This window comes from Kogia breviceps, chromosome 14 (genome assembly GCF_026419965.1).
Source record: "Kogia breviceps isolate mKogBre1 chromosome 14, mKogBre1 haplotype 1, whole genome shotgun sequence".
In the NCBI taxonomy this organism is placed as follows: Eukaryota; Metazoa; Chordata; class Mammalia; order Artiodactyla; family Physeteridae; genus Kogia; species Kogia breviceps.
In genome coordinates this window covers 40,860,848-40,888,295 of record NC_081323.1, presented here as the reverse complement: position 1 = coordinate 40,888,295, position 27,448 = coordinate 40,860,848, and the positions used below count along the sequence as shown (strand labels likewise).

General features: G+C 40.8%; 1 protein-coding gene across 3 annotated transcripts in view; it reads left to right on the top strand.

Moving 5' to 3' along the window:
* Positions 1–17,123: 17,123 nt before the first annotated feature.
* The window catches only part of PLCB1 (phospholipase C beta 1), a 694,965-nt gene continuing 684,640 nt past the window's right edge, over positions 17,124–27,448 (top strand). For 2 of the 3 annotated variants that reach the window (XM_059039231.2, XM_059039234.2), the window contains exon 1: positions 17,124–17,599. In XM_059039231.2, coding sequence (XP_058895214.1) covers positions 17,501–17,599 — 99 coding nt within the window. In that variant the 5' untranslated portion in view covers positions 17,124–17,500. The remainder of the gene's footprint in view (positions 17,600–27,448) is intronic. The other variant, XM_059039236.2, reaches the window with a different exon arrangement.

Sequence of the window (27,448 nt, the reverse complement as noted above, 5' to 3'; positions counted from 1 at the left end):
TTCTTAAGTCTTTCCAAATATTTCCACCTATACTATCAAATCACTTGTTTTCTCATCTCATGAAATCAGCAGGACAGATATCATTGTGTTCATTTACTGAACAAGAAAATTGAAGGTCATATAGGTAAATATAACATTTATACAAGCCATCACACAGTTTGCTCATACTGTATTCGAGATCTTTATTTATGTCTCTATATCACCTGTTCGGATTATGAGCATTATGGTGGTGGATATCTTGTATTATTTACTTGTGTAGTCCCAGACCTTAGCCAGAGCCTGGCATATATCAGATAACAAGAAAAAAGTTTTCAAAATAGAATTTAATTGCCTGTGGTCACAAAGCTAAGTCACATATGGCTGGGATGAAAACCAAGTTCTTGTGCTTTTCAATACAGCATGTAGACTGCTCATTAAATTGCAATCAATGTGTCACATATGTTTTAAAATAAATGAACACAATAACCTTGAGTGAGTCTAGTGAGATGCCATCCAGCAAAGTGTGAGTCAGGGGTCCCAGCAGGAAGAAGATGACACACTCAAGCTGATTAAATGAGGAAGGTTAATAAAGGGACTATTATAAAGGTCAAGGAAGAAAACAAGGAAGAGTGCAGGAAACTGGGAGTAGTGATAACCGCAGGGAGCTTCTACCACTCCTAGACCTGGAGAGGTAAGGAGAAGTAGTTCCAGGAACCCACGGAGAGAGCATTACATAAGGGCAACTTGATGGGAGCTGGAGTCCTCAGGAGATGGGACCAGCTAACTTACAGGGATCCAGAAGGCAGAGAGCCAGGAGAATAAATACCCTAACTTTACCTTCCTCCCAACTCAACCTGGTATATACCATGGCTGAAGCCAACCAGAAAACAAAGAGCAGATACTCCTATTGATAAATCCATCCAGATTAGCATTGCAAGGGCCAGGACAGAGAACAGGATGGAAAAGGATGGAGAGTGGAGGGGTCAACAGAAGACATCTAACATGGAGGATTTGCTACCCCAAGGCTTCAGTGACAGAAGTGAAAACTCCCTTGAGTACTTAGCCTACGCTTGACTAGAGACTGAGGAAGCTAATGTACTTGGAAGGACCTGGTGTGCTAACAGGGCTGCTGCCAATCTTTGGAAGAGTAACTCATTCTTGCCAAGAAGCATAACAGATGGGGTCTGTGGTTTAGCTCACCACTTCCATTGTGTGCAGCTGTCAGTTGTGGCTACAGTCCTGGGTTCTAGAGGGTTGCAGGCTGTAATATGTACACCAAATCTTCCAGAGAACTACTGGCATACTCTGCCCAGTAAGTACAGGATCAATCTATCCACACTGCTAGAATCAAAGGATATTTTTCATTAATTGAATGTGACAGTGCATTTTCCCCTCTTTTTTTAAGAGAACAAAACACTGATTCAAAGATTGTTCTGACTATGAGCTCCAAACAACACACACCACAGAAGCCAATATGAGCTCCAAACAACACACACCACAGAAGCCAATGACTCAGTTTGATCTATTTCTTTATGAATAGATTCTTCTGTGTGGCGTGTCCAAGTGAGTCCTAGCTTGCAAATTCTCAACACTGCTCACCCAGCAGTAGTCTCCTTTTAACTTACTTGGCATGGCTTTTCCTCTTGGGCCATGATGATCTCAGCTGTGTTGGTGTGCAACTTGTACATGCAGAATATTAAGGAAATGACCTGAATAAATCTCCTTCAAGCAAAGGGTCAGAATCAGGCTTCTGGTAACAGTGTCTAAAAACTGGGATGAACCACATCTGTTTCCACCATTGTATGACCCTGTGAACTTGTTAACCTCTGTAAACTTTGGTATTTCCATCTATGGAAAGGAGTCATTTATCTCCCCTTCTTACATCCCCAGATTTTGGAAATCTCTGAAGTGCTGTCTAATTATAAGATATTATAACCCCATAATATATAGTTATTAAAGATAAACATTAATTTTAAATATTTTAAAGGGTTTACATATGCCTTTTGTTTTCTCCAGAATAGTTGCTGGGGCTTATGAAGTAGCATGTTTTAATTAAAATAGAGAAAATGTGCTTTTATATCAACCTATCATGAAAAGTTGCATGAAAAAGGAAAAGTCACTTATTAATTTTAAGATTCAGACTTTCTATGTGAGAAATGGGGATAACAGGAATTTACTTTCTGAATTTTCTCTGGAACTAAAAGAATAAGTGCTTTAAAAAAAATGAAGTGTTATAAAAGTGAAAGTTACTTTTTAGGTTTAGATGAGTCATAATATTTGATAGGTCAATTTATTTTCATGTTACGTAAATAGTGTTTTGCTACTCTTGACTAATATTAGAGTCAGAATTCTACTCTATGAAAATGGAATATTTCAGTATTTCTAAAACGAAAATATGAAAGTCATGACCTAAGTAACTCTGGTTAAGTGGAAGAAACCCTGGATTTTCAAAGAGAAAGAACACTAAAGAACTTATTTTTTTTTAAAGTTTTTTATAGGTTTAGAAAGATTTTGGTTTAATAACTAGGGGTATCCATCCTCATAATTTATCTATTGCTGCTACAATGTTGTGTTATAAACCACCTCTAAGCCCAGTGGTTTTAAAAAAGCAGACATTATGATTGCTGTTGAGTATGGGGTGAGTAGGACAGGTCTTCTGCTATTGGCTGGACACATTCATATGTCTGCAGTCAGCTGTGGGTTGGGAGGCAAGTCTGTTGACATTGGCTGGGTTCTATCACATATTTGGAGGTAGGCTGGCTCTAAGCTGGTTTGGATGGGTTCAGCTGGAATGACTAAGCTTTTCTTCATTGGTTTCTTTCTCACCTCTAACAGACTAACCGGGGCTTACTTTCATGATGGCTAGAAGTGGTAGAGGCTTAGGCTCAAAAGCAGTCTATTGCTACTTCTGCATCATTTTTTTTTCTGGGCAAACCAAGTTATAACACCAGGCTAGATTTGAGGAGTAGACAAAGACTCCACTGCTGGATGGGAGAAGCTACAAAATCACGTTGCAAAGCGTTTGGATACAAGGGGAAGTAGAGGATTGGGGCCATTTTTGCATTCAGCTTACCACACTTCTCTACTTAAATTGTCTTGTGGGCAATAGGCAAGGGCTTATAAACATCTGGGAGGTTTCAAAACTTTGGACATTGCTATATCAGTGTTCCACTACAACAAGCCATCTGCATAGAGCAAGCCAAGTTTGTACTTAAAGGGATCTATAAGACATGCCGACTATTCTTATGAATGTACAACTTTGTCTGACATACATTTTTTAATATCTGGAATATCCCATTTGTGCAACTTGAGCAATGAAATCGGATGCAGTAACTGGTGGTGTGACACCTTTCTCAACCACCCTTATAACAGGATAATTCTTAGGCTGCTGTTTATTTTACATATTGGATTTAATTTACAGAATAAACGTACGTCATTTTCTGAAAACTTCCGTCTCACTTGCTTGTATTTTTAGAGGGAGGAAAATTATCTTTACTTAATAATATTTAGAAATGTGGGACTTCGTACAAAGGGCTGTTATATAGCACAGGGTTCCCCAATCTTTTCGGCACCAGGGACCGGTTTCGTGGAAGACAAGCTTTCCATGGGGGTGGGGAGGGGCGGATATGGTTCAGACGGTAATGCCAGCGATGGGGAGTGGCTGTAAATACAGATGAAGCTTCGCTCACTCGCCCACCGTTCACCCCCTGCTGTGAGGCCCAGTACCTAACAGGCCATGGACAGGTCCTGGTCTGTGGCCTGGGAGTTGGGGACCCCTTATATAGCATATTTATTTGTAACTCAACACTAAAATGGATGCATGTAGAGCGGGGAAGCTGGGGAGTATTTACAATTCTCCAGTTCTGCAGTGTAGATTATTTCTTTACTTAAACATGGAGCTTGAAAGAGGAATTTAGATCAATGAAAATAACATATTTGCTTGGCCTTTGTTAATAACAAAGACTTTTGCCTGTATCTTCATGAATATGGAAAAAATAGAATTAAAAATATTGGGGAAAGTAAAACCAGATAATTATAACAAAACCAGTTAAATCAGATGCAAACTATTATATATAGGATGGATAAACAGCAAGGTCCTACTGCATAGCACAGGGAACTATATTCAATATCCTGTGATAAACCATAATGGAAAGGAATATGAAAAAGAATATATATATATGCATAACTGAGTCACTTTGCTGTACAGCAGAAATTAAACACATCGTAAATCAACTATACTTCAATAAAATTTTAAAAATAAATCAAAACAGAAAATTTTAAATTATATAATTGAGAAAACGGTGACTATAACCCCATGGAGTGTTTTGGATATTTTAGAATACAGCCTGGCCATGGTCATTCCTAAGAGAAAGTTTGAAGTTAAAATAAAATGTAGCTGTAATGCATTTAGAGGAGTCAACCGCTTTCTAACTAGTCATAAAGCAGGAAAATAATCTTTCACGTTATTATGCAACCTGCAACGTTTTTACTAGTTCTAGTCAGGATTAAAAATGTCAGTTAATATACATAATATATATGTAGTGGGATTATATGGGAAATTTACTGTTACTCCAATATTTCATTGTCCAAAGTTCTAACTAGAATTCTTGTTTCTTTCAAGTATTCATTCTCTTTAGCCTGTTGAACTGCCTTTGAACCCAAAGGCCTGTGGTAATCTACAGGCTATGTGTGGAGACTAAAATCCTGTGCTAGTCTTCTATTTCAGAGTTCTGTTTTGGCTTTATTTACTGAACATTAACTGATTGTCTATTATAACCTCCTGTTCACTGAATTCATGTATTAAGTGGGGTATTTATAATATTTTAAAATAATAATCATTTTTAAAGCTATGGTGGAGAAAGGTGAGTTTAAGATTCAAATCCTGGCTCCTACATTACTAATGAGATGACTTTGATAAGGGGGCAGTTCGCCTCCTAAGCCTCATCTTCTCATCTTTAAATTGGAGATAGTAATGTTACTGGTCTCATATGATTATTATAATAATAATGAGGTAATATGCATAAAGTAAAAATGTAGTGAGCTTTCAATAAATAATGATAGCTAGAAGTCATGCTTTGTTTAAAATACACCTGTATTCTAACCCCTGGAAGAATCTTTGCTGGGAAATCTGACCAACATAAGAGAAAAGACTATAAGTGCTGTTATTTAAGTTACCCAAGGAAATATTCGAGTCTGATTATCTTACAATTACATTTAATAAGCTCTGCCCATGTCTTTAGAGCTTTTAATCAGTTTTTTCCTTTGCTCTACTCTTTTAATTATACTAGCAGTCAAAAATCACAGATATTTGTGGGAAGTGTCTGATATGAAAGATAGAGACAAAGCAAGCAGGAGAAAGCAACCAGGTGGGAACAAAGACTAGCCAGTGGAAGAAGACTTTAAAAATAAACAGAGCTAATTAACATCATGGAGGGAATTGGAAATGAGACCAGGATGCTATAAAAATGATCAGAGAACAAAAAGAGAGCTCCTTAAAATTCAAAACATGATAGCAGGGAGGAAAACTGAAACAGAAGAGATGAAAGGTAAAGTTAGAAAATGCCACAGAATGTAGAACAAAAAGATAAAGCAGGCAGACAGGAAAATAAAGATAAGAAAATTAGAGGAACAATCCAGAAAGTTCAATACTCAAGACAGAAGGTGTCCCAGAAGAAGAGAAAATTAAGAAGAGGAAGTAATAAATAAAATATTTCTGGAGAATAATTTCTAGAACTTTTCCCAGAATTATGACATGATTTTCTAAATTGAAAGACCCCAATGGATGCCCAGCATAGTGAATAAAAATAACTCCAACCAAAGTCCAAAATTCATGTAAATTCAGGACATTGAGGGCAGAGAGAAAGGCCAAAAAATTTTCAGATAAAAAAAATTTTTTTTCATATGGAGGATCAAGAAAGAGACCTAGGTTTACAACACTGGAAGCTACAAGACAATGGAAGAAAGCCTTCCAAATTCTGAGAGAAAATCATTTCTAAACTAGAATTTTCTGTTCAGCCAAAATATCAATTAATTTTGAAGGGCAGAATAAAAGTATTTTCAAACATATCAGGTCCCAAATAATATACCTCCCTTGCATATTTTCTCAGGAGGCCACATAAAGATAAAATCCTTGAAATCAAAGGGTTAAGCAAAAATGAGGAAGAATTGGGAGTTCCAACACAGTAGCAAGGCAAACGTAATCCATTCTTAACCTTATGAAGAAAAAGCCCCAGAAGACAGTGGTACAAAATCTGGACAGAGAATTCAGGTTGGAGAGGGTCAGAAGTGCCCGGGAAGACATCTTCAAGAAAAAGATGAGAGAATATAAACACGTCCCCAAGACGAGGACATTTCAACAACTGTAGCTATGTGGAATTAACAGTAAGTACAAAACAATCTGATCAACTGAGAAAACAAGGTATAGAGAACAAAATATTGTGCAGGAAATGAAAACTAATTATGACAGTTGTGTGACAGCTATGAATATACTATATATATATACACATGTATGTTTAGTAATGACATGTAAATATGAAATATAGAGCTAACCAAAATTAAGATAAATCTACATCTATGGTGGGATAATGAGGGCAGGGGAAAGATGAGGAAACGATGATGCCAAAAACAAATTCCTCATCTTCCTCATCTTCTCAATTCTTGATTGAGAAATCAACAGATAGTGAACAGAGTGAATCAGTCAGTTGTGATCTAAATGTATTATTTAACGATATGGAGCTAATGGCAAAAGAGTCAGGTAATGTGATTAAAAGTACTTAAACTGAAGAGAGGGAAATTGGGTGGGGTTGGGACAGGAAGCTTCTTCTATTTATGAGAAGCTTTATACACTTATTTGGCACTTAAAAACTAAGAGTTTGTATATTTGATAAACATGAAATCTAAAAAGCAATGTATCTATGACATTGTTTTTACTGATTCGATTTTTTGAAAAATGAGGACAAATATTTCCCCAAAGAAACAGGTTTTTGAGAACTTTTAAACATGAACACACACACACACACACACACACACACACACACACACGCAGACATTCATCACTGTCACCAAGCAACTATTTTCTATCAAAAAATGTGAGAGGATTTTCTTCCCCCATGTGTGAGTACTGCAGTTCTTTGCCTAACTTTTATCTGTAGATTTAACCTCACATTCTTGAGAATCAAACCTGCCAAGCAACTTTACAGCTAAGGCTAGTCCACAAGAAGGCAGTGACCAACTTTCTCCTTCTGTCCCTTCCTCTGGAATAAAAAGCAATTATACAAATATAGAACATATTTTGTTACTAAAAAATGCTTCTAAAAATAGAAGTAGATAATTGGACTCATCAAAATTTATATGTCTTTGCCTAATGAGGGATCAGAAATTAAACACATATCAATACAAAGGAGACAAATCATTATATAAATAGAAAATCTCAATCTTTAATAATTCAAATATCAACTATTAGCAACTTAGTGTATTATTTTGTAGTAGCCCTGGTTATTGTACTATGAGGAAAAAAATCTATTCTCTCAACATTCAAGAATGAAAAAGAGAGAGGGCATTAAGACAAACAAATTTTCTGAGTATAGATATTAAGCAGCATGTTAGCTTTCTCCTGTGGTGCAATCTTAGTTTTCCACAACAGCACACAAAATCATATTCTAATATCAGTAACTAGCCAGTTGGTATGTTACCCATGGAGTGTGGAGTCAACATGGATTTTTTTTGCCCAACTTTAACAGTCCATGTAGGGTTAGCATGTGACTCCATTTTATGGAGTTGACTTCAGCTATTTTGTAAAGAGCATACATCTCAGGAGATGAAGCTTAAGATGTATGCCTAGAAGCCACTATGATTATTTTATAAGTAATAAAATAGATTCTTCTCAATGCCAAGATATTCCTTGAGAAGAAATTAGTTCCTTAGGAAATTGGAATCAGGACTCCAGGACACTGGAGAATCACTTGCTTGCCTGTGGCACTAATACACTTCACAGGTACTTCTCAGCTCCTATGTGCCCACCAATCCCTTGGGCTTTTGGCTAAAAGCACACTGTGATTCAGTCAGTCTGAGGTGAGGCCCAAGATTTTGTATCTCTAAAAAGCTCCCAAGGGATGCTGATGCTGCTGGTTTGTGGACCACAAATTGAGTGGTTAGGTGCTAAATGATACCATAAGCTTCTCATTGACCAGATTGATAGGTTTCCTATGTTGGCATAAAAGAGAGAAAACTAATTATACAGTTTAATAGATTGCCTATCACACAGTAGGAATTCAATTTATATCTGTTGAGAGACTATGCTATCCTCAGATAAGTATGGAGTTGAAGAGAACCCCCAGAGAACATATCTTAGGCATATTTAATGAGAACTAACCTCTGTATCTCTATATGCTTGGTGCAATTTTATATTTCATTTATACAAATAATGTAATGAGAAATGCTATTTTAATAACTGAATTTCTCACATATTTGCAGAAAAGATTAATTTGAATAATTATAAATTATACAGCAAACATTATTTTATGGGGAACGTGATTTTGCAAGATGATTTCCTTAGATTTTTGTTTATTGTAGGTTATGCTGTTGTCAGGCTGTTTTTATTGCTAGGGGTTGTTATGGGCCAAAATTTATATTCACTTATATTCACCTAGTTCAGACAGTTGCCTGTCTTCATGTATAAAATATATTTTGCTTCCAATCTGCTATATTATGTGGGCTTACTTCTTTATAGTTTACTAGTAGAATTAACTGGACCTACACATTCCATGCCATAGAGAAATAAAGAAATAGGACACTTATGAGGCAATAAATGCTCAGTTACTTTAAGGGAAAGTTTCAAGAAGTCTTGAACTTTTTTCTTCCTATAGAACAGTAGTTTGCAGACTATAGTCTATGGACCAAATCCAGCCTGCCACCTCTGTTTGTAAATAAAGTTTTATTGGAACACGGACACACTCAATGTGTGTGTGTCTATATTGTCTATTGCTATTTTCAGTCTTCAGTGGTGGAGTTGAGTAGTGATAGAGATCATGTGACCTGCAGAGCCTAAAATATCTACTCTCTGACCTTAAAAGTTTGCCTATTAATTCTGCCATACAGTTAAAGAGTATATTCTTTCTAATAAATTAATTTGAATAGGTAACAGGAGACAACAGTATTATCTTCACTCAGACTAGAATTAGAATGTAGGGTGATGCAAATCTTACATTGTTTCCTCCTTTGGAAGGTGCAGTGGCAACAACATAGCTTAAATAACAGTATATATATTCTGTTTGGTGGGGAGGTTCTCTCCATTGTCTATTTGCAACTTAATTTTTCTTTTTTAACCACTCCCCAAAACAAAAGTGACTACTTGTTATTAGGGTATTTTCATTTTTTTCTCTGTAGTCAAGAAAAGAGGGTGTTTTGCATCTTCATATTTATGACCTGAAATTTTTTACTACAGTTTTAAGTAAACCATTTTCCAAGTTATTTTTATTTTCAGATTTGTAACATAGTCACTGCCATCTGTTGCTTGACTTGGCTGTTCTCTGCTCCTTGTACATATTTGTATATGGGAATCTGATATTTAATATGTACCAGTGGAGGTAACCTATATTGGGGAAATGCATACATGTTTATAAAATATCTGTATTTACTCAATAAATATATGTACAAATTGATTCAATTTTTAAAATCTGTTTTAAATTGCTAACCTGGTACTATTTTTGTGAATGCAAAATCCCAGCTCAATATTATTCTTTATCTATATGATTCAGTTTGGCATTACAAAGCTGAGTCAACAAAGATGTGGGATTATTTATTTATTTCCATCTTTAAAATCAGAAGGAAACTGGAATATATGTCTTTCCTTTTAGTGATGCTATTTAGTTAGATAAAGAATGAAATCGTCCAAACCCTTATTCTGTCAATTCTCTAGCATATTATAATGTCAGCATTAAAGTAAAAGATGGCATTCAAGTGAGAAAAAGCACAAGTTCACAGTCTCTGTAAATCATCATAGATTGACATACATGGCAACATCTATCTCTAATTAGGTAGCTGCTACTGTAGCATTGGGGCCTATTTTTAATAAAATGCAACACTATTCCAGCTCCCTCATTACTTAACCTCACAAATACTTTGAGTACAATTCTTTTCCATGAAAACCAGTGTTTCTACCCTGATCCGAATTGGTGGAATAACTGAAAACCAGCAATTTCTTCAGGAACAGAAACCCCGGGGAAATACATGAAAAAACAAAAGGCATTTTTCATAACCTGCTGGCACAGAGCACTGAAAGGCATTTAGAGAATTGAAGTGGAACTCAGCAATAGCATCAGGAGCCACAAGAGTGTTCGGTGTTTGCTTTAGTATCAGTTAGGGCTGTTTGTGGCTGCATGGGCTGAAACTCTCCCAAATTGTAGGGGTTTAAACGAGATAGAAACCTTTTTCTGATTTAAAATCTAGGTGATCCAGGATGATGTGATAGTTGGGAGATCCAAGAACTTCTGTCTTCCTGCTCTACCCACCTCACTTCTGACTTCCATTCTCAAGGTCACCTCAGGGCTGAAAGTTCAGCCCTCAAGTGGGCATTCCATGGAGCAAGAAGGGGGAATGAGGGCAAGTGAACAAAGCATACTGTTGTCCCAAATTAGATTGGAGTCTGTTGGAGGAGGTCATCGAGAGGGTGTGACATGTTGTCCCGCGAGCTTGATCTGGGCAATTGGAGGCTCCTCACCTATCGCCTGTCCCTGAAATGTACCTTCTGCCCAATATTTCACAGTGGGAGGCATCATCAAGGATGCATCCTTGAGAGAGCATGAGTTGTTGAGACCATCTGGATGGGATACGTGACTGAACCACGTTAAGTATAAACTTTAAGATTCTGGTGGGCCGGTGCCTGATATAAGCCTGGTATGTAAATTCCCTTGATTTTAACCTGTCATCTACCAGTCTAGAGTGTCTGCTTCTTTCTTTGGTCTCTTCCTGCCCTTTGTGTACCAGAGCAGTTTCGAATTCCCCCCCAGGGAACATTTGAGGTTTCAAACCAACAGAATCCTACTGCCACTGGCCTCTAGGAGAATGGATACTGGGTAGGCAACTAGACTCTCTCTAACAGGGACTCCCTGATGAGCATCTTCCACCACTGCTTTTGTATGTTTTACATAATAATATGATTGGCTATAACAAAAAAGTTTGCTCTTAGATCCCTAAGGTGGGGTGACTATAGAGAAATGACAGAATGCCAGAAAAGAGAAGTACTGATTGGAAACAAAGTCATGTTCTTGTTTGTTAAAGCCCAAGAAAATGTGAAAAGATGGTTATCCATATTTTATAGATGTTAGTGTACCAGTAAATGGTGACTGAAGTCTTTGCATAAGAAGAGGTTCAAAATTGGGGAATTTAACCTCAGTTTAATTAGGAGGGGAATTATTATCTGAAACTAGTCAATAGGCCAAAATATTCTTTTAAAGTGTGAATTCATTCATATGTTCAAAAGCTCAAAAATAATAATAAATTTCCTTTAAATTCTGGTGAGATATCCCTAGAGACCCAAAGGATGGTGGTTATATTTGAAGTGAGAGAGGCTTGGGCGGTGCTGATATTTATCTTTATAGAATAAAGAAGAGAGAATGACTCATGAAGATTATATTGTGACACTTGCATGTTGCATCACTCTGTCAGAGGGTCTGGAGATGGCAGGAGGGAAGCAGGGTGAGGTGGAGAGGTCTTTCCTAGATGCTTCTTGTCCTGAGGCATTGTTTCCATGGGCCACACTCCCTAACACCTGCATTTTCTGTGAAATCGGATTCTTAGAGCATCTCTCCTTAGACATTTTTGGATCTGTGCTTCCAAATTCTTTTTTTTTCAGAATGGTGTTTAAGGTGATCAGACAGATTTCAGTAAAAGCTTTTACTTTAAATGAAGGATAAAACAGAGCTTAAATGAATATCAGGTCATTTTTCTTCTTTTTCAAGACGAAAAAAACCCTCACCATTTTTGTAACATAACTCAAGCAATCTGAAAGCTTTTTTCTTTCGTGTGATAGAATTTAGAGAAAATGCATTGTGCTATTAAGAAAGGGTTCAAAGGAGAGCCTCTGGGGAGGGAAAGGATAGCTTTTTTTCCATGCACCAGTGATAATTTTTAAGTTGTCTTCTTTTGAGTCCCTGCCTGTCCCAGGGTTTTCATTGATAATAGAACTCACTGAGTCAGAACTTGGCAATTGCATCACGATGCCCGTTCTTATTTACCATCTAAGATGTATAAATCTTATCTCTTATATTGATGTAAAATGTAATAATCTTGGTAATGACATTTACTTCTTAGTTTGAATACTCTCAAAGTATAGTTCTTGTTCACAGAATTATACTGTGCAGGTGATCACATGACCCTCACCCTGCGGTCCCTTCAGGGACCCAGGCTAATAGAGGCTCTGCTTTCTTCAATGTGCGGTCCTCAAGGTCACTGTAGGGATCATCTTCATTCCAGACAGTCAGGGAAGGAAAGGGTATGGAGCAGCACAGATGGAGGGTTTTATGTACCAAAGACTATTTAATGTAACCCAGATGTGGTTATTATAAAGCTGGTTCTAGGCGGTTTTTCCTCCATATCTCTCTGTTATTTCCAAAAAGATAGAGTTAGAGGAACCCTGATGCTTAGATGCAATTAGAACACATTTATTGGTAATGGAAAAGATCTTTTGAATTCTAGAAGGTTAGAGATGAAAATGGATATGAATGCAAGCAGAAAGAAGTTGACTAATTCACAGACCACAGAATTAGGATGCTGCCTTTGAATATTGCACATAACAAGTTATTCTAGGGCACATAAAGGCAATATAGTACAATTTTAGAATAATTATAAGTGCATTAAATACTATTGATTAGCACTATGTGACAGAGACTTGCATACATGATTTCATTTGATCTTCACAATAAATCTTCCAGAAAGCGTAGTGTGGTGATTAAACGTGTCTGCTCTAGGGCCAAGCTACCTGGGATTTAATTCTGGTTCTTCCACTTACTAGCTGGAAAATCCTGCACAAGTATTTAACCCTTCTCTGACTCAGTTTTCTCTACTATAAAATGGAGATGATAATGATAACCCAGTTCATGGGGTTAATGTGAGGATTAATGAATTAAAAGTGTAAAACCCTTATAGCTTTCATCATCATTATTATTTACCCATTAATATATTAGGCTTCTGTGTTTCAGAAGGAGGAAGATACTTTCCCAATGTCACAAAGCTAGTCATTGGTAGAGCTGGCTCTTAGAAAGTATGTCTGTTCAAATCAAAACACCCTTCCTTCCCACTGTGGCAGGCCTCGAGTGAGTGATGAGCTGCTAAGAGACAGGGCTACATACCACAGTTTTCTAGAGGAATTGGGAATATTTACATTATATTGCAGTTAAAAGTAGGGAAAAACTACTCAGATCCGAGTTGTAAGTTCTAGAGGTGCCTAGCATGGTGGTTGAGAGTTAAGTTCTCAAATCAGAGATCCTAGGTGTTAAATCTGGTTCCAAGTTGGGTAACCTTAAGCAGGTTAATTCACCTCTCCAAGTCTTAATTTTATAATCAATAAAACTGGGGATAATTATATGGTCCACCAGATCAGCTGAGACTAATAGTAAGGCTTAAGCAATAAACACACTTATTGCCTCACTCATCAGGAAGTCTAGAGACTTACAAAGGGCTAACAATCTCATGAAGGACTGATTAAGGCTCTTTGCATGTTTCTAGTTGGCTCTCCTCTTTACGGGATAACAGAGAGAGAGACAGAGACAGAGAGGGAGAGACAGACAAAGTCAGAGAGAGACACAGAGGAGCAGGCCCTACCTCTCTTAATCCATTGGGCAGATTTGGGTCTCCTAATGACCTCCTAAACCAATCAGAGGGAAGTAGAATGTGATTCTATAATTGCTTTAGACCAATAGACCAATCGCAGTTCATTTCCTGGGAGAAGGGAGGAGTCACCTTTCCTAAGCACATTGCTAGCTGAACCAAATCAGGGTTTTCTTAACAAGGAAAAGGGGGTGGGAGGGTGCTGTTGAACAGTAAGTGTTATGTTATCGAGTATCTGGGAAGTGCTTAGCCTAGTGCTCTGGCCTATAGTTAATTCTCAGTAATGGTTAGCTTTGCCAACTTCCTGAGGCTGACATTCCCGAGGGCAATTCTGTGCTCTCACATAAAACAGACCTTTTTATTGTTTTAAAAACAGAACAGAGCCCTGAACTTGATGGATCACAGACCTGGCTCACACAATTCTGGATGTTCTTACCAGTCCCTTTGCATGGCAAAAATCCCCACACGTTAAAACTACTTCTGTCTTGTATCCTAACCAGAGGTGTGGAAAATGAGGGAGTTGAACCCAGCTGCCTCAAGCCTCATCTTACATGTTGAAGGGGGTTATCCTACAGCTCTCCTGGCTCAAACTGCATCCTTCTGCTGGCAGGAGTTCCCACAGTCCATGCTTGTCCTGAAGACAAACACTGTTCAGAATTCTACAGCTTTATTCTCCTTACATTCACAGCAACAAGCAACAGCTGGGAAGGATCAAAAATACTAGATGAGTGACTCAGCCAGCTACTTCCCACAATAATGGTGCATAATAAATGATCCCCTCCGTCCCTGGCCAGATCGGTGGATTCAACAATGAGCATATATTGTCATGCTCATAAGTCTGCAGGTTGTCTGGGTTCTGGCAGATCTCAGATGGGTTCTGTTGGATTTGCCTCTAGGCTGCAGAATGGGCAAACATCTACCCCTTATGGCTCTCTGAGACATGTTTGTCTCATGGTAATAACTAGAAACCCCAGAGGGCATGTATATTTCCCACCCATCCTCAGAAGTATATTTCAAGCCTTTTTTTAGGTCACATCTTCTAACATCTCATTGGCCAATATCAATGGGGTGAATAAATACACAGGTCACCATAAGGTCACATTGCAAAGTGTGTGGATACAGAGGAGGACAAGGAACAGAGAGAGATGATGCAATCAGCCACCACAAAGAGGCTCAATCTACCTTCTCATTTAGCCTAGAGCCCATTTCTAATCCTCCAAACTCGTCTTCTAGAGGGCACATCTCTGGTCTACCTTGCCTTCCTATGTCATTCTGCTGTTAAGCCTATTTGGCCAATAATCTTTTCAGTACAAAATTGAGGATGGTGGAGAAATAAAAGAGAGAACAGAGAAGAGAAAAGAGCAAGTCTGGTAGGATGAATTATAAGCACAATTGAGAAGGGCAGGAACGCTGGAAGTAGAGTTGTGTTGCTGTTTTCAAGAGAAGCAGTGTGAAAATGTGATGGTGCTTAGCAAGCCAAGGCCACTGGATAGAGAGTCTTTGGACAATATACTCAGGTTTTAGTTTAGGGACATGTGATCAAAATGAAACAAGTCAGTCTTTAAAGAGATTCTTTGTGGCAAGTGGCTTCCAAGGACCAGGTAAGGCCCCCCAAAAAGAGCAGGAGTCAGGGGTCATGTTCACCAGGTTATCCTTGGTGATTATCATAGTGCCTAGCATACAGTTGCTAATCAACACATATATTTTGAATGCATTGAAATATTTAACAGCAAATTTCCCCATCAGATTTTGGGTAATATTTTGACAGAGTTTATAAACATTGGGCCTTGGAAGCCTCTGGGGCAGAGGAAAAAAGACAAACACTTAAGAGAAAAGAATGTTTTTCTCCTTCTTTGTTCATATTCTGTTTCTTCTTTTTTAAAATCAACTTTATTGAGGTACAATTTACTTACAATAAAACATACTCAGTTTAGGTATACAGTTCTATAATTTTGACAATGGTGTACACACATGATATGGAACATTTCTGTCACTCTCAAAAGTTCCCGGGTTCACCTTCCCTGTCAATCCCTGCCACTCCTGGCCACAGGCCACCACTGATCTGCTTTCTGTCAACATAGACTAGTTTACCTGTTGTAGAATTCCTCAAATGGAATTGTACAGTATGTAGTCTATTGTGTCCAGCTTCTTTCACTAGGCTTAGAGTCTGTGTGATTTACCTGTGTATGCCCATTCCTTTTTTATTGATGAACAGTATTCCATTGTTTGGCATACCACATTTTGTTTATCCATTTACCTGTTGATTGACATTTGTGGTTTCCAGTTTTGGGATATGATGAAGAAAGCTATGAGCATTACTGAACTAGTCTGTGAGAGCATATGTTTTCATTTCTCTTGTGTAAATACCTAGAAGTGGAAGTTCTGGGTTTTATGATAAGTAAATGTTTAACTTCATAAAAATTGTTTTTCCAAGTGGCTTTACCATTTTATATTCTCTCCAGCAGTGGATGAAATTTCCAGTTGCTCCTCATCCTCTCAACACTGGTATGGTCTTTTAAACTTGATCTATTCTGGTGGGGCTATCTCTTTCTTTGTTTTAAGAGAAATGAGAAATGTTTGTTGAATGGGTACCAACATCCTTACACCTATGTTCCTAAATGAGCAAGTTTCTATCAGACACCTCTCTCTCTCTCTTCTCCTCTGTCTCTGTCTGATACACGGGCGCGCGTGCCCCCCCCCGCCCCCCACCACACACAGGGGCCTTCTGTCATCGTGGGAAGTAAAAACATTGTTTCTCTTAGAATGGGCTTGCTTTCTCAGAAACACAACTTAACCGAAGAATGCCCGGGCTTTAAGACCAGCGCGCTGCAAATTCTCAGGGCTGGCAAGGTTTCTCCAAAGAGCTCTCACTCCATGCCTCTCAGATGCTCTCTTCTCTACTAATAAATGATAATTGTCTTTTCAAAAAGCTGGTTTGTGGTCAGAGCTGGAGAGCTCCAGCTAGAGGGGAAAGCAGTGGGTCGCTTCTCCGCTCCCTCTGACGGCTCCCTTTTCCCACCCCGTTTGGACCCAAAGACATTTCCAGGCTCGGGCTCACGTTCCCCAGCAAAACCCCAGGAACGCCTGGCTCCCGGACACCCCAGCACCCCCAGCACCCCGCCACCGGGGCACGAGGCATGCTCAGAGGCGCGGCGGCGCAGGCGTTGGCTGCAGTGGAGCCCGGGAGCCGGGAGGTGCCGCTGCGTCCCCGCTTCCCGGCGCCTGACCCAGTGCGCAAAGTTGGGCTGGAAGCCGCCGAGGGAAGGAGGGACTGAGCGAGCGCTGGTGGCGGGGAAGGGGGGCGGGAGGAGGAGGGAGGAGGGGAAGGAGCAGGGCGGGGGGGCGCCGAGCGTGTGTCATTCGCGCTCTCCCTCCATGTCTAGAGGATGTGCTGAATGGTACGCCAGGAGGCGGCGGCGGCCGAGAAGCAGTATCCGGCGGCGGCTGGCAGCCCTGCTTGGCGGCTCTTTGCCCTCCGAGGCTCCGCATCCACCGCGGGCGCCCGACCCCGCGTGCCGCCCGAGCATGGCCGGGCGCCTCGCCCCCGCGCGCCCCGCCTGCTGAGCCGCGCCGGAGGAGGTGCGGAGGCCGGCGCGGGAGCAGAGGCGAGCGCCTCTGGAGCCGGGAAAGGAGCCCGCTCCCTGCGCCCCGTCCCTGCTACGCTCGCCCGGGCCGCCCGGAGCCCCGATGAGCCCTGATGGCCGGAGCTCAGCCCGGAGTACACGCTCTGCAACTCAAGCCCGTGTGCGTGTCCGACAGCCTCAAGAAGGGCACCAAATTCGTCAAGTGGGATGATGTAAGTCGGGGCGGCTGGCGGGGGCACCGGCGGGGCGCGGGGCAGGCGCGGGCCTCTCGTGGGGGTGGGGCGAGGGGTGCGTTATGCAATGGGCGCACCCGGGCGGGCGCGGGGGCTTCGGAGCGCTCAGGTCGTCGCCGCCCGGGTGGGTGGCCGACAGCGGCGGCTGGGCGCCCGCTCCTGGGTCCTTGGGTTCAGTAGTTGACGTCCTGGCTGGGTCTGCTCAGCGCCCCCTGAGGTCTGAAATCTTTTGGGCCAGTGGAGCCGAAGGGGCCGGCGTTGCCGGTGACGGGTCCTGAGAGTTTGGAAAGTGGGGAGGGTGAAGTTGGGACCCACAAGGAAAGCGCTGCGGTGTGAACAAGTCGCTCCCCTCTCCGCGCGCAGACGCACCCCCTGTTACCTCCTTTGGTCCCTTTCGAGAAGGAACTGCCCGGCAGTCCGAAACTGTTGCTCAGCGTCTTAGCGCTTTTCTGGGCGCCCACGCGGCAGAGGCAGAGGACACAGCGGTCCAGCCGACAGGTGGTCGGTGATGCCAAACTTTAGCGCCCGGCTCCGCAGAGAAGGGCCCTGAGAAAGGCTGGGGAGGACACACCAGGGGAGGGCTGAAGAGCAGAAGGGGGTCACTGAGGGGTCGATGAAGGCTCGGTGGGCCTGCAGGCTAAGCGGGATGGCAAGTTTCTGAGAACTGAGCTGGCTGGAGTCTTCAGTTCGAAATAGACATAGAATACAAGACATTACCTCAGTTTACCTTCATCTTATGCCAGGAGGGGCTGGGCTAAGTCCAGTACTTTACAGGAACCCTGGACCCTAGGACTTCAAGTGACTCCCCCCCGCCTTCCCCCCCACCCCCCCTCATTGCCTTCAGACACGTTAATAATCTTGCTGAATACATGGAAATCTTCGGATGGAGGACATTAGTTTATCAATTTTATGGCCTAGATGTCATTCAACAGGTTTGATAAGAACAACCCACGGGAATAAACCTGAGCTGCTGGATCTAAGGAAATTTGGGTCCAAATAACTAAGACATCCCTTAAACAGGAGGAATTATAGGAGAATGAGGCATTCTTCTTGCTGAAAAGATTTTCCACCTAGTAAATTATAGCCTGTTATTCTCCAGGGTATTTTTTCTTTAATCTTCTTAAGCCATTTTCCAGTGTCTGAAAACAATTTAAATATTCCAGGTAGAGAATCCAATTACTTAGCTGAGCGGGTCTGTGTCTATATTTTGTCCATTTGGAAGTGGAAACAGGACTTGGAGGCTGAGCCCACAGCTTCCTTGAAAGCTCATACCAGTTATTAAATGCTGTAGGCATCCTTTTACTATGGACTTTACACTTTCTCCTTCTGTTCTAGTCTAATGACTGGATGCTTTGTAAATGAATTATTCCAGAATCTAAACAATAAGTTCAGACACAGATGAAATGCTTTGTCTGTGTCAAGGAAAAACAAAGACAATGCAGTTCAACAACAAATAAAGCAGTCTTGCCCATCTTGAGATCCTCAGATAGAAAGCGAGCAAGCGAGCGAGAGAGAAAGAGACTATGCAGAATAAAGAAGGGTATTCCAGGATAAGCTCTGGATTTATTCATAGAGATGATTTTAAACTGCATTTTAAACAATTCTCCAGATGAACCGGTTTGCAAGGCAGAAACAGACACAGATGTCGAGAGCAAACGTATGGACACCAAGGGGGAAAGTGGCGGGAAGTGGCGGTGGTGGGATGAATTGGGAGATTGGGATTGACATATATACACTAATATGTATAAAGTAGATAACTAATATAAATAATAATGAATAAAATAAAATTTAAAAAATGTTTGAAGAAAAAATAATTCTCTAGAATGTCTTGTTTGGAAGAAAATATGAGTGTCACTTTGAAAATGAAGTTCTTCTGTGGAAACACTTTTTGATACATCCAGGTAGATGACTTTTATTATGTGTATTTATGTCACATATATTTCTTCCTCACCTACTAATGCCAGGCCCTGGGTTAGAGCCTGGTGTGATGAAGAAAGCAGCAAACCCCCTGCTGTTACCGACCTTACATACTAGGTGGAGGAGACAGAAAATTATCGAGAACACCAATGATATAGAGATTATGAGGGCTGCAGGGAGAGTGATGGAGAGGTTGCTAGTCAAACGCCACCTGCAGAAGGTGAGAAGGGCTCCCTCTGAGCATTGAACAGTGAGTTTCTGGGGCAGTCCGGTAGGAAGGATATGGGCACTAAGGAGAGGGCCAGGGGAATCTCAGATCTTTCATAGGGGAGAAACCAGACTGCACCCAGGAGTCAGGTTATGTGGAATGCAATGGACTATCCTGCAAGTTCCTTGGTTGGCTTTCTTGGTCTCCATGGTGATCTGTGGAGTAAGAGGGACCCAGACTTTCTTAGGATGGTTTTTTTCCTCCCCAAGTGTCACCCTTCTACTCTTCCCCATTCATATTTGTCCTTCTAGTATCAAGCCAGTTTAGGTTATCTGGCTAATTATATTGCATATTAGTGAGACTGTGTGTTGAAGACATAGAGGGCTAGATCTTGAGTCCAAAGGCCTGGGTGTACCTGCTGATTCTTTTACCAGTCAGCTGTGTGACTTTAGCTTAATCACTTAACCTCTGTGAATCTTGGCTGCCTCTTGCTCAGACTGTGAGAATGCTACATTTCCTACCTGTTTCATCTAAAAGTTGGCAATAGCTGATAGGTAAAGCAGCCCTTCTCACACTTGAGCGTGCATCAGAAACATCTGGGGGGATTGGTAAGATTCAGACTGCTGGGGCCCACTCTCAGTTTCTGATTCAGAACGTCTGAGATGGAGCCTTGGAATTTGCCTTTCTTATAGGGTCTTGGGTAGTGCTGCTGCTGCTGCTTGGGGAACCACACTTTGAAACCACTGAGATAAGGTTTGTGAAAAAAACTTGGAAAGTATGGTAGAGAGCACAATCTTGCCGGCCTGTGTACATTTTCACTGGTTTGTAAGTTTAATTTTATCTCTGTGTTTGTATTTTGAGAAATTCTTCCAATTGTTACCTTTCTACCTACCTAGGAGGTCGAAAAATCTCAGTGACATAATCGTGGACAATCTTTTTAGATCTTCTGGGATATTTAGGAAGTGTCTCTGATGCCCAGGCTGACTTAACTCACATTCATGCATTTCTTTTTAATTTCTTATAGGCAATGAAACATTTTCAGCATTTTCATCTGTTTCTAGTGGGAGTGTTAGAGAAGGAAAGGAAGGAGAGAAGCTTCTTGAGAGGCTGTCTAGTCTGACTTCCTGCCTCTGAGCAGTGGAGGCTGCTGTGTTTTTCCTTTTTACTCTGACTTTGGGAAATACCGGCTGCCCACACCCCCGCCCCAAGGGTGGGCCCTGTCTGCTAGTGAGGAAAAGTCAATGCTGGAAATAATTTAAAATATCTCAAATATCTGATCTCATTAAAAAATTATAAACCCTCTTCTCTGATCTTTAAGATGAAGGATGGGCAAACTGAAAACAGATTTTCAATAGCCCATTAGAAAGCATAATGGTACATTTGAAAATGATGAGTTTGGGGCTATTTAGAATTGTGTAGGGATTCTCTCTTGTTCTTTGAGTGGCTAAAGCACCATAATCACCAGTCCTGTCGTCCTGACCACCATATAGAATGGGGGATGTCACCCAGAGGGCGCAGTGCCCTGCACAGTCTACTGGCTTCCTACCAACGTCATGGTGAGGCTGTGGATGCTCTAAGGGTGGTAGCCCAAAGCTTTGACATTGGCGTTAACCAATCACAACAGACAGCAGCAGGGCAGTGGAGCTGGAGTGGAGTCCTGGAGACATCCTGTTCCACCAAGGCCAGGCATGAATCATGCTTTTGCCTGATCCTGGGAAGGTCTGCGGGTCCCCAGTGTCTGTGGGGACATGTGGAAATACTTCCATTTTTGAACAACTAGTAATGGTGTATAGGTATATACAGTCTGAACATCAAGGCCAAGCCTTGTCCTCCATAACTTGGCCAACAGACAAAGGACTGACCTATGTGTTTCACCAGTGATATGAAAGGATGCACCTTGCTTTTATTGTGCGTTTGTATCTTTGCTTCCATTTTGCCTTTGTATACGATCAGTCTCTGGCAGTAGGAGGTGGGTGTACAGGATTGGGGTGTTTGAGAGTGAGCTAACTTTCTCCATCTCAGCTAGGGAGCTTGGGAGATTGTGAGCCTGGCCCCTCTCGTTTCTCTGTGTTGGACAGGATGTGGAGAGAAAGACGAAGGTTTCCCAACCCCTGATTTGCCTCAAACTCCTCATTTTCAAATGTACCATTATGCTTTCTAATGGGCTGTTGAGAATCTGTTTTCTGAGTTTGCCCTTCCTTCCTCTTAAAGATTTGTGTCTTTGTTCTACAACCTCTGGGGCACGGAGGGCTTCTCATTTGATTGTTTTCTTTTTCTCCACTCTCACCCTCCAAATTCAGAGCTCATTGTGGGTGAATTGCTTAGTGCATCTCAACCTGTTTCCTCATGTGTAATGTAAGAATTGTAGTATCTCCTACTGCACAGAACCGCTGTTACCATTAAAGGAGCAAAGGCATATGCATTGCTCTGTGTGGCGCCTGACATACAACACTCCATAAAATAAGTTGTTAAAAGTGATGGTCCCCCAATAATTAGAGGGCCATGAACTTTATCAAGGTAGTCAGTTTGTGTTGGATGACTCTTTTATTCTATAGGTGGGAAGATCCAGACCTTTCTTCCATTCCCTTTAAAGTGTGTTTTGATTATCATATTTTATGATTTGAAAGGGAAAAAAGGTTTTTTTACCCTTTTAAAAAATATAGGTATTTCAGAGAAAATGAATCTATGTAAAAAATGCAGGACTCTTTCTCTTTAAAGGAAGTCAGTTTCCAAAGCATCCAAAAGTTTTACTTCTACTTAAAAACCTTAAAGTACATATAACACACACACACACACTCACACACACACACACACACACACAGAGTAAGTGCACAGGTATGATGCCCAGAAGGAAAAGGAAACAGTTAAAAAAAACTTTTGTAATTTATCAAGAAAAAAATTATATATAGATAGATATATGTAAGTCTCACATCGTACATCGTGTCTCAGAAGTGTAATCTTACATTCAAAGGTCATGATTGCTAGACTGGCTAAGTTGTTTGAGAAGAAGGCTGAGGAAGCTTGGAGGTTTGGATGTGCTGAGCGCCCTGTGGATTTGAACAAGTAACTCCCTCACCCCTCTCCACCACTCTGCCCTCCCCACCAAAAAACGCACAGCTAAAACAGGTAATAATAATAAAAAATCATGTTAGTATATTGCACATTTCCCAGCATTCTACACAAAAGTTCAGTTAGAACCTTTGCATTATGTAGAATCTGTAGTTGTGGTTTCCAAAATGATGACAAGGTGACACTGACAAGATTAATGAAGGAGCAGAGGAGAAGGGTTTACAAGGTGGGCAGTCAGCAGCATTCACTTTGGACGGGTTATAGGGGAAAGAGGGAAGAAACAGCCCTTGTTGGTAGGTGGTGGATCCAAACGCAGCCCCCAGAGGGCTGGCAGGTGCCCTCTAAAATACTACTTAAATATGTCCAGATTTGTCCCTTTTTCATGTCCAAAGAGCTTTTGTGAATTTCTCATCGATAGTGATTACTGTAATCTAAGTGTAAGAATATCACTTTTCCAAAGTAAGTCAATAAAGCTATATTAAGCTTTTGATCAGAGTGTAACGTTCATGAAGTAAAACACACAAATCTTGTGTCCAGCTGGGTCAGTTTTCACAAAATGAACACTCGCGTGATCAGCAGCAGATGGAGAAACAGCATCGCCAGCCCACCAATCCCCTGAGTGCTCCCTTCTGGCCCCTACACCCGCGCTCCTGACTTACAGCTCCGTAGGTTGGTTTTGCCTGTCTTGGATCTAAGAAAGCTATTTTCTTCTTATTTTCAATGAAAACAAAAGCCTAAAGCATTTTTATTATTGCTTTAGGACCCTCTTCAACAGCAACAAAAATGACTTATCCTGGGTTTAGATGGACCTTGATTAGGTCCTTATCTAGTGTAAGGTAAGGCCTGGGAAGTGAAGCAGGTGTAGTAAATGCCCCAAAGGAGAAAGCAGTTGAACAAAACGGTAGTAACTGAGCAAGGAAATGTAGTGCCTATAGGCTGTTATTGGCATAGCAGAGCAGGCTAGTAGAGTGCTGTTTCTGGAATATAATTTTCTCTAGTAGTTTTTCTCTCACATCTTGCCTGACTTTGATATTCCCACCTATGGTGCAGTAGGATAATTTACTCTGGCTATTAGCATATCTCTAATCCTTCCCAGGAAAGTTTAGCCTATCAGTAAATAGCTTCAAATGATATTTGCTTGCCATGACTGTTTAAATGGGACAGGAACGTTTTGCTTTTTTTTTACATTGAACTTGTTACTCTGTAGTTAAATGTTTCTTTATCAGGATTGTTTCACATTATCATGAGCAAGGAGTGCGGACAGAAAAGGGAATGAGATTGATTGTGAATTGTTGACTAATGCTGTGGGTCTTCACCTAAATAACAAATATTTCGTAACTGAAGACCTTAGTTTTCCTGTTACTGGAGCTAATATGAGGTTCAAGCAGCCTTTTCAGACTGTATCATAAATTCCGTCTGCCCAGAAAGATTTCATAATGCTCCCCTTCCCCCATCTATTCCATGTCCCATTCCACAGTCAGAGCCAGTGCCCCTGTATATCAGTAAGGAAAGGAACTAGGACATAATTCTGAGATTTACATGAGATCTTAAAGAAACTATTGATTTCTGTTAAAAACTAAATGAAATAGCATATAAAGAAGGCTAGACTCTTGAAGAGTTCTTTGGCTTCCCCTTTGATCTCTTTGTGCTCTGATATTTGATTTTATTACTTTCTTCATATGTTAATTTTCAATTTGGGGAAATTTTTATTTTAATTTTGTTCTGAAAAAATGCTTAGGTATATGCTTAGATATAATTGATATTGACTAAATTTGTATACATTTATCAAGAAACTAAATTATTGGGCTTCCCTGGTGGCGCAGTGGTTGAGAGTCCGCCTGATGATGCAGGGGACACGGGTTCGTGCCCCGGTCCAGGAAGATCCCACATGCTGTGGAGCGGCTGGGCCCGTGAGCCATGGCCTCTGAGCCTGCGCGTCCGGAGCCTATGCTCCGCAATGGGAGAGGCCACAACAGTGAGAGGCCCGCGTACCAAAAAAAAAAAAAGAAACTAAATTATTGTCAGTGGAGAAACATTATTCTATCAAATAAGAAAAGTATTTAGTGTTAAAAGAGAATTAAAAGCATCCTACATATGGTTTTCATTTCAAGGACTTTTTTGGTTCATAATACTTTTTGTTTTGTTTCTTTTCATCACGGTAAAGTTTTATGAACAAGTTTCAGGAAAATGAATGTTAACAAAGCACTTTTACCTGAACTAGTCATTGTGGATATTAATATATAACTGATACATAGGAGATTAAGAAGTTATTTTGCTGTTCAAAAATCAAAATTTCATTGGAACTTGTTTATGAAGTAGGTAAGGGAAAGTTAATTTGATTCATTTTATAGAAGAGGCCATATAAGCTGAACAAGGAAGACCCCAGAGCAAGTCAGCAAGTGGTCCCATGGATTTAAAAAAAACAAAGGATACTGACCGGGATGCTTTCTCAGGTTTGCTGTTTGGTTGAATCTCACTTAGTTTCCATTCCCATATCCTCTTCATAGGACTTCTTATAATACAGAATCAGGGAATCTCAAGGTACATTTACTAGACTTCCTTGAGGCGTCTAATATTCTGGCTGTAAATTCATTCCACCAGTATGAGATACACTTATATGATATGTAAAGGAGGCCACTTCTCTGCATTCTTTGGTTTGTCTCTACAGACGTGTGGGATGTTGAAGGACGAAATATGATCTTCTGTAGTCATTCTTCTGTGTTTGGTTATAAAGAGGCAGTGGCTACAGTGGCTGCTCCCTGTCTCAGATTACTCTTCCTTTGTCTTCAGCTAAGCTGGCATGTGTTTGACCCTAGCAGTTCCTCCTTGATTTCTCTCTCACCTTTCTGAATGTGGTGGAGGCAACAGCTCTCCTCAAGGGTCAGTGTATCATGTTCTGGGGTCACTCACAGAGGCTCAACCTGAAGCCTACATCTCCAGTCCTTCCAGTGATACTGTCAAGTACCTGTAATTAAACTCCTTTATGTTCAAAGTTTCCAGAGAGGTTTTTGTTTTCTTCATTAACCCCTACGCAATACGGCCTTTTATGGTTCTAGGATTCCATGAATTTCAGTCTTAATGTGCAATAACCACCCACACATCCTCTGTAATATTCTCCTTCAGTATTACAAATTGAGTGAAATGGAGTTTTGCTATAATGCTGCCTCTCAAGTTCAATACTGAGAGTGAGTCCTAATAACAGGCCCTGATATTTATAAACCACTCTTATTTATATACAGCCATGCCCCTTCAGTCTTCAAGACCACCTTGAGTGGCAGGAAAAGTCCAGATGTTATTATTCCCATCTTACATAGAAGCACACTGGGGCTAGTGAGTGGTGAGTTGCCCAAGGCACACAACTAGTTAGAGCCAAAATCAGGTTTAAAACTAGGTCTTCTGGTTAAATTCAGGACCTTTTCTAGTCTACCATGATATCCCCAGACAGGATCCTTGTGGTAACAAAAGGCTTTTAATCAAATCCAAATGATTACCAGTTGAAAGAGATTCATTAACTTTTCCAAAGAATCCCCCTGATTTTAGGATTCGTACAAATGAGGCTTAGAATCCTACAAATGCCTTCCTCTTTGCTAGTGTCTTCAAAAACAGCTATTTTTATGATGTGTATACAAAGCCCATTTTTGTTCCACAGTGTAGGATGTGAGAACATAGGAAAACTTCATTGCTGCTTTGAGGCACAAAGACCAGGGTACAGTCTAGTCTACAAATGTTCTATATCAGTCAGTCAGTGTAAAACATGCTCATGGAAAGATATTCAGGAATGGTCATTTTTTTCATTACCTAAGTGACACTTTTGTATCTAGCAAGACTCATTACATGTGCTTTTCCATCTTTTTCTCTTCCAAACATACTTGCAAATATTGTCTTTTGTTGGATGCCCATTAAGACTGGTCCCATGGCTTCCTATGGGAAATCTTTGATGTTGGAAGATGAAAGATAAAGTGGGCATGAAGGAAGTGTAGAGGATGCCACCTGCACCCAAACCTGAGGCAGAATGGCTTGGAATTCAAGGTGCTGTCAATTGAGAGCCCAGATGTAGATTGCCAGTGCAGGAGGGTGCATGCAGGGAGGTGGTTATGCCTTGTCTATACAACGCCTGAACCAGGGCTCCTCAAAGACTGTAGCTTTGTGTTATTTATCTTCTTCCCTAGGGCAAAGCATAGGCCTGGCACTGAGTTGGTGCTCAGGGAAACTTTGTGGAATGAAGGAATGATCTGGTGTGTTTCTGGGTCACAGTGTGTTCATGGGAAGGGGGAGTGTGCAGTCTTGAGGGAGGGTGGTCATGCTCCCAAGACACCTGCATGACACACTGTGTGTGGCATTGGTTAGAAAGCCCTGCCCTCCATCCTTCCATTCCATCTGACATCTCCCAGAGTCCGAGGGACCCTGTGGCCTTCATAACTTTGGTTTCTCCATGTGAGTTCAAGAAGCAAAATATTTATTGTCAATACAGAGCTGATTGCTGTCATAGCACGGATTTCCCGTAAGGGCTAAATATGGCTTAAGGTTGAGTGTGTAATCAATTGTGATTCGGTATTGGTTGAAAATTGTGATGCTTAATGTATTTACATCTCTTATTCTGAATGTTACAAGTGGCTTCTGTTTTCTGAAAAAGA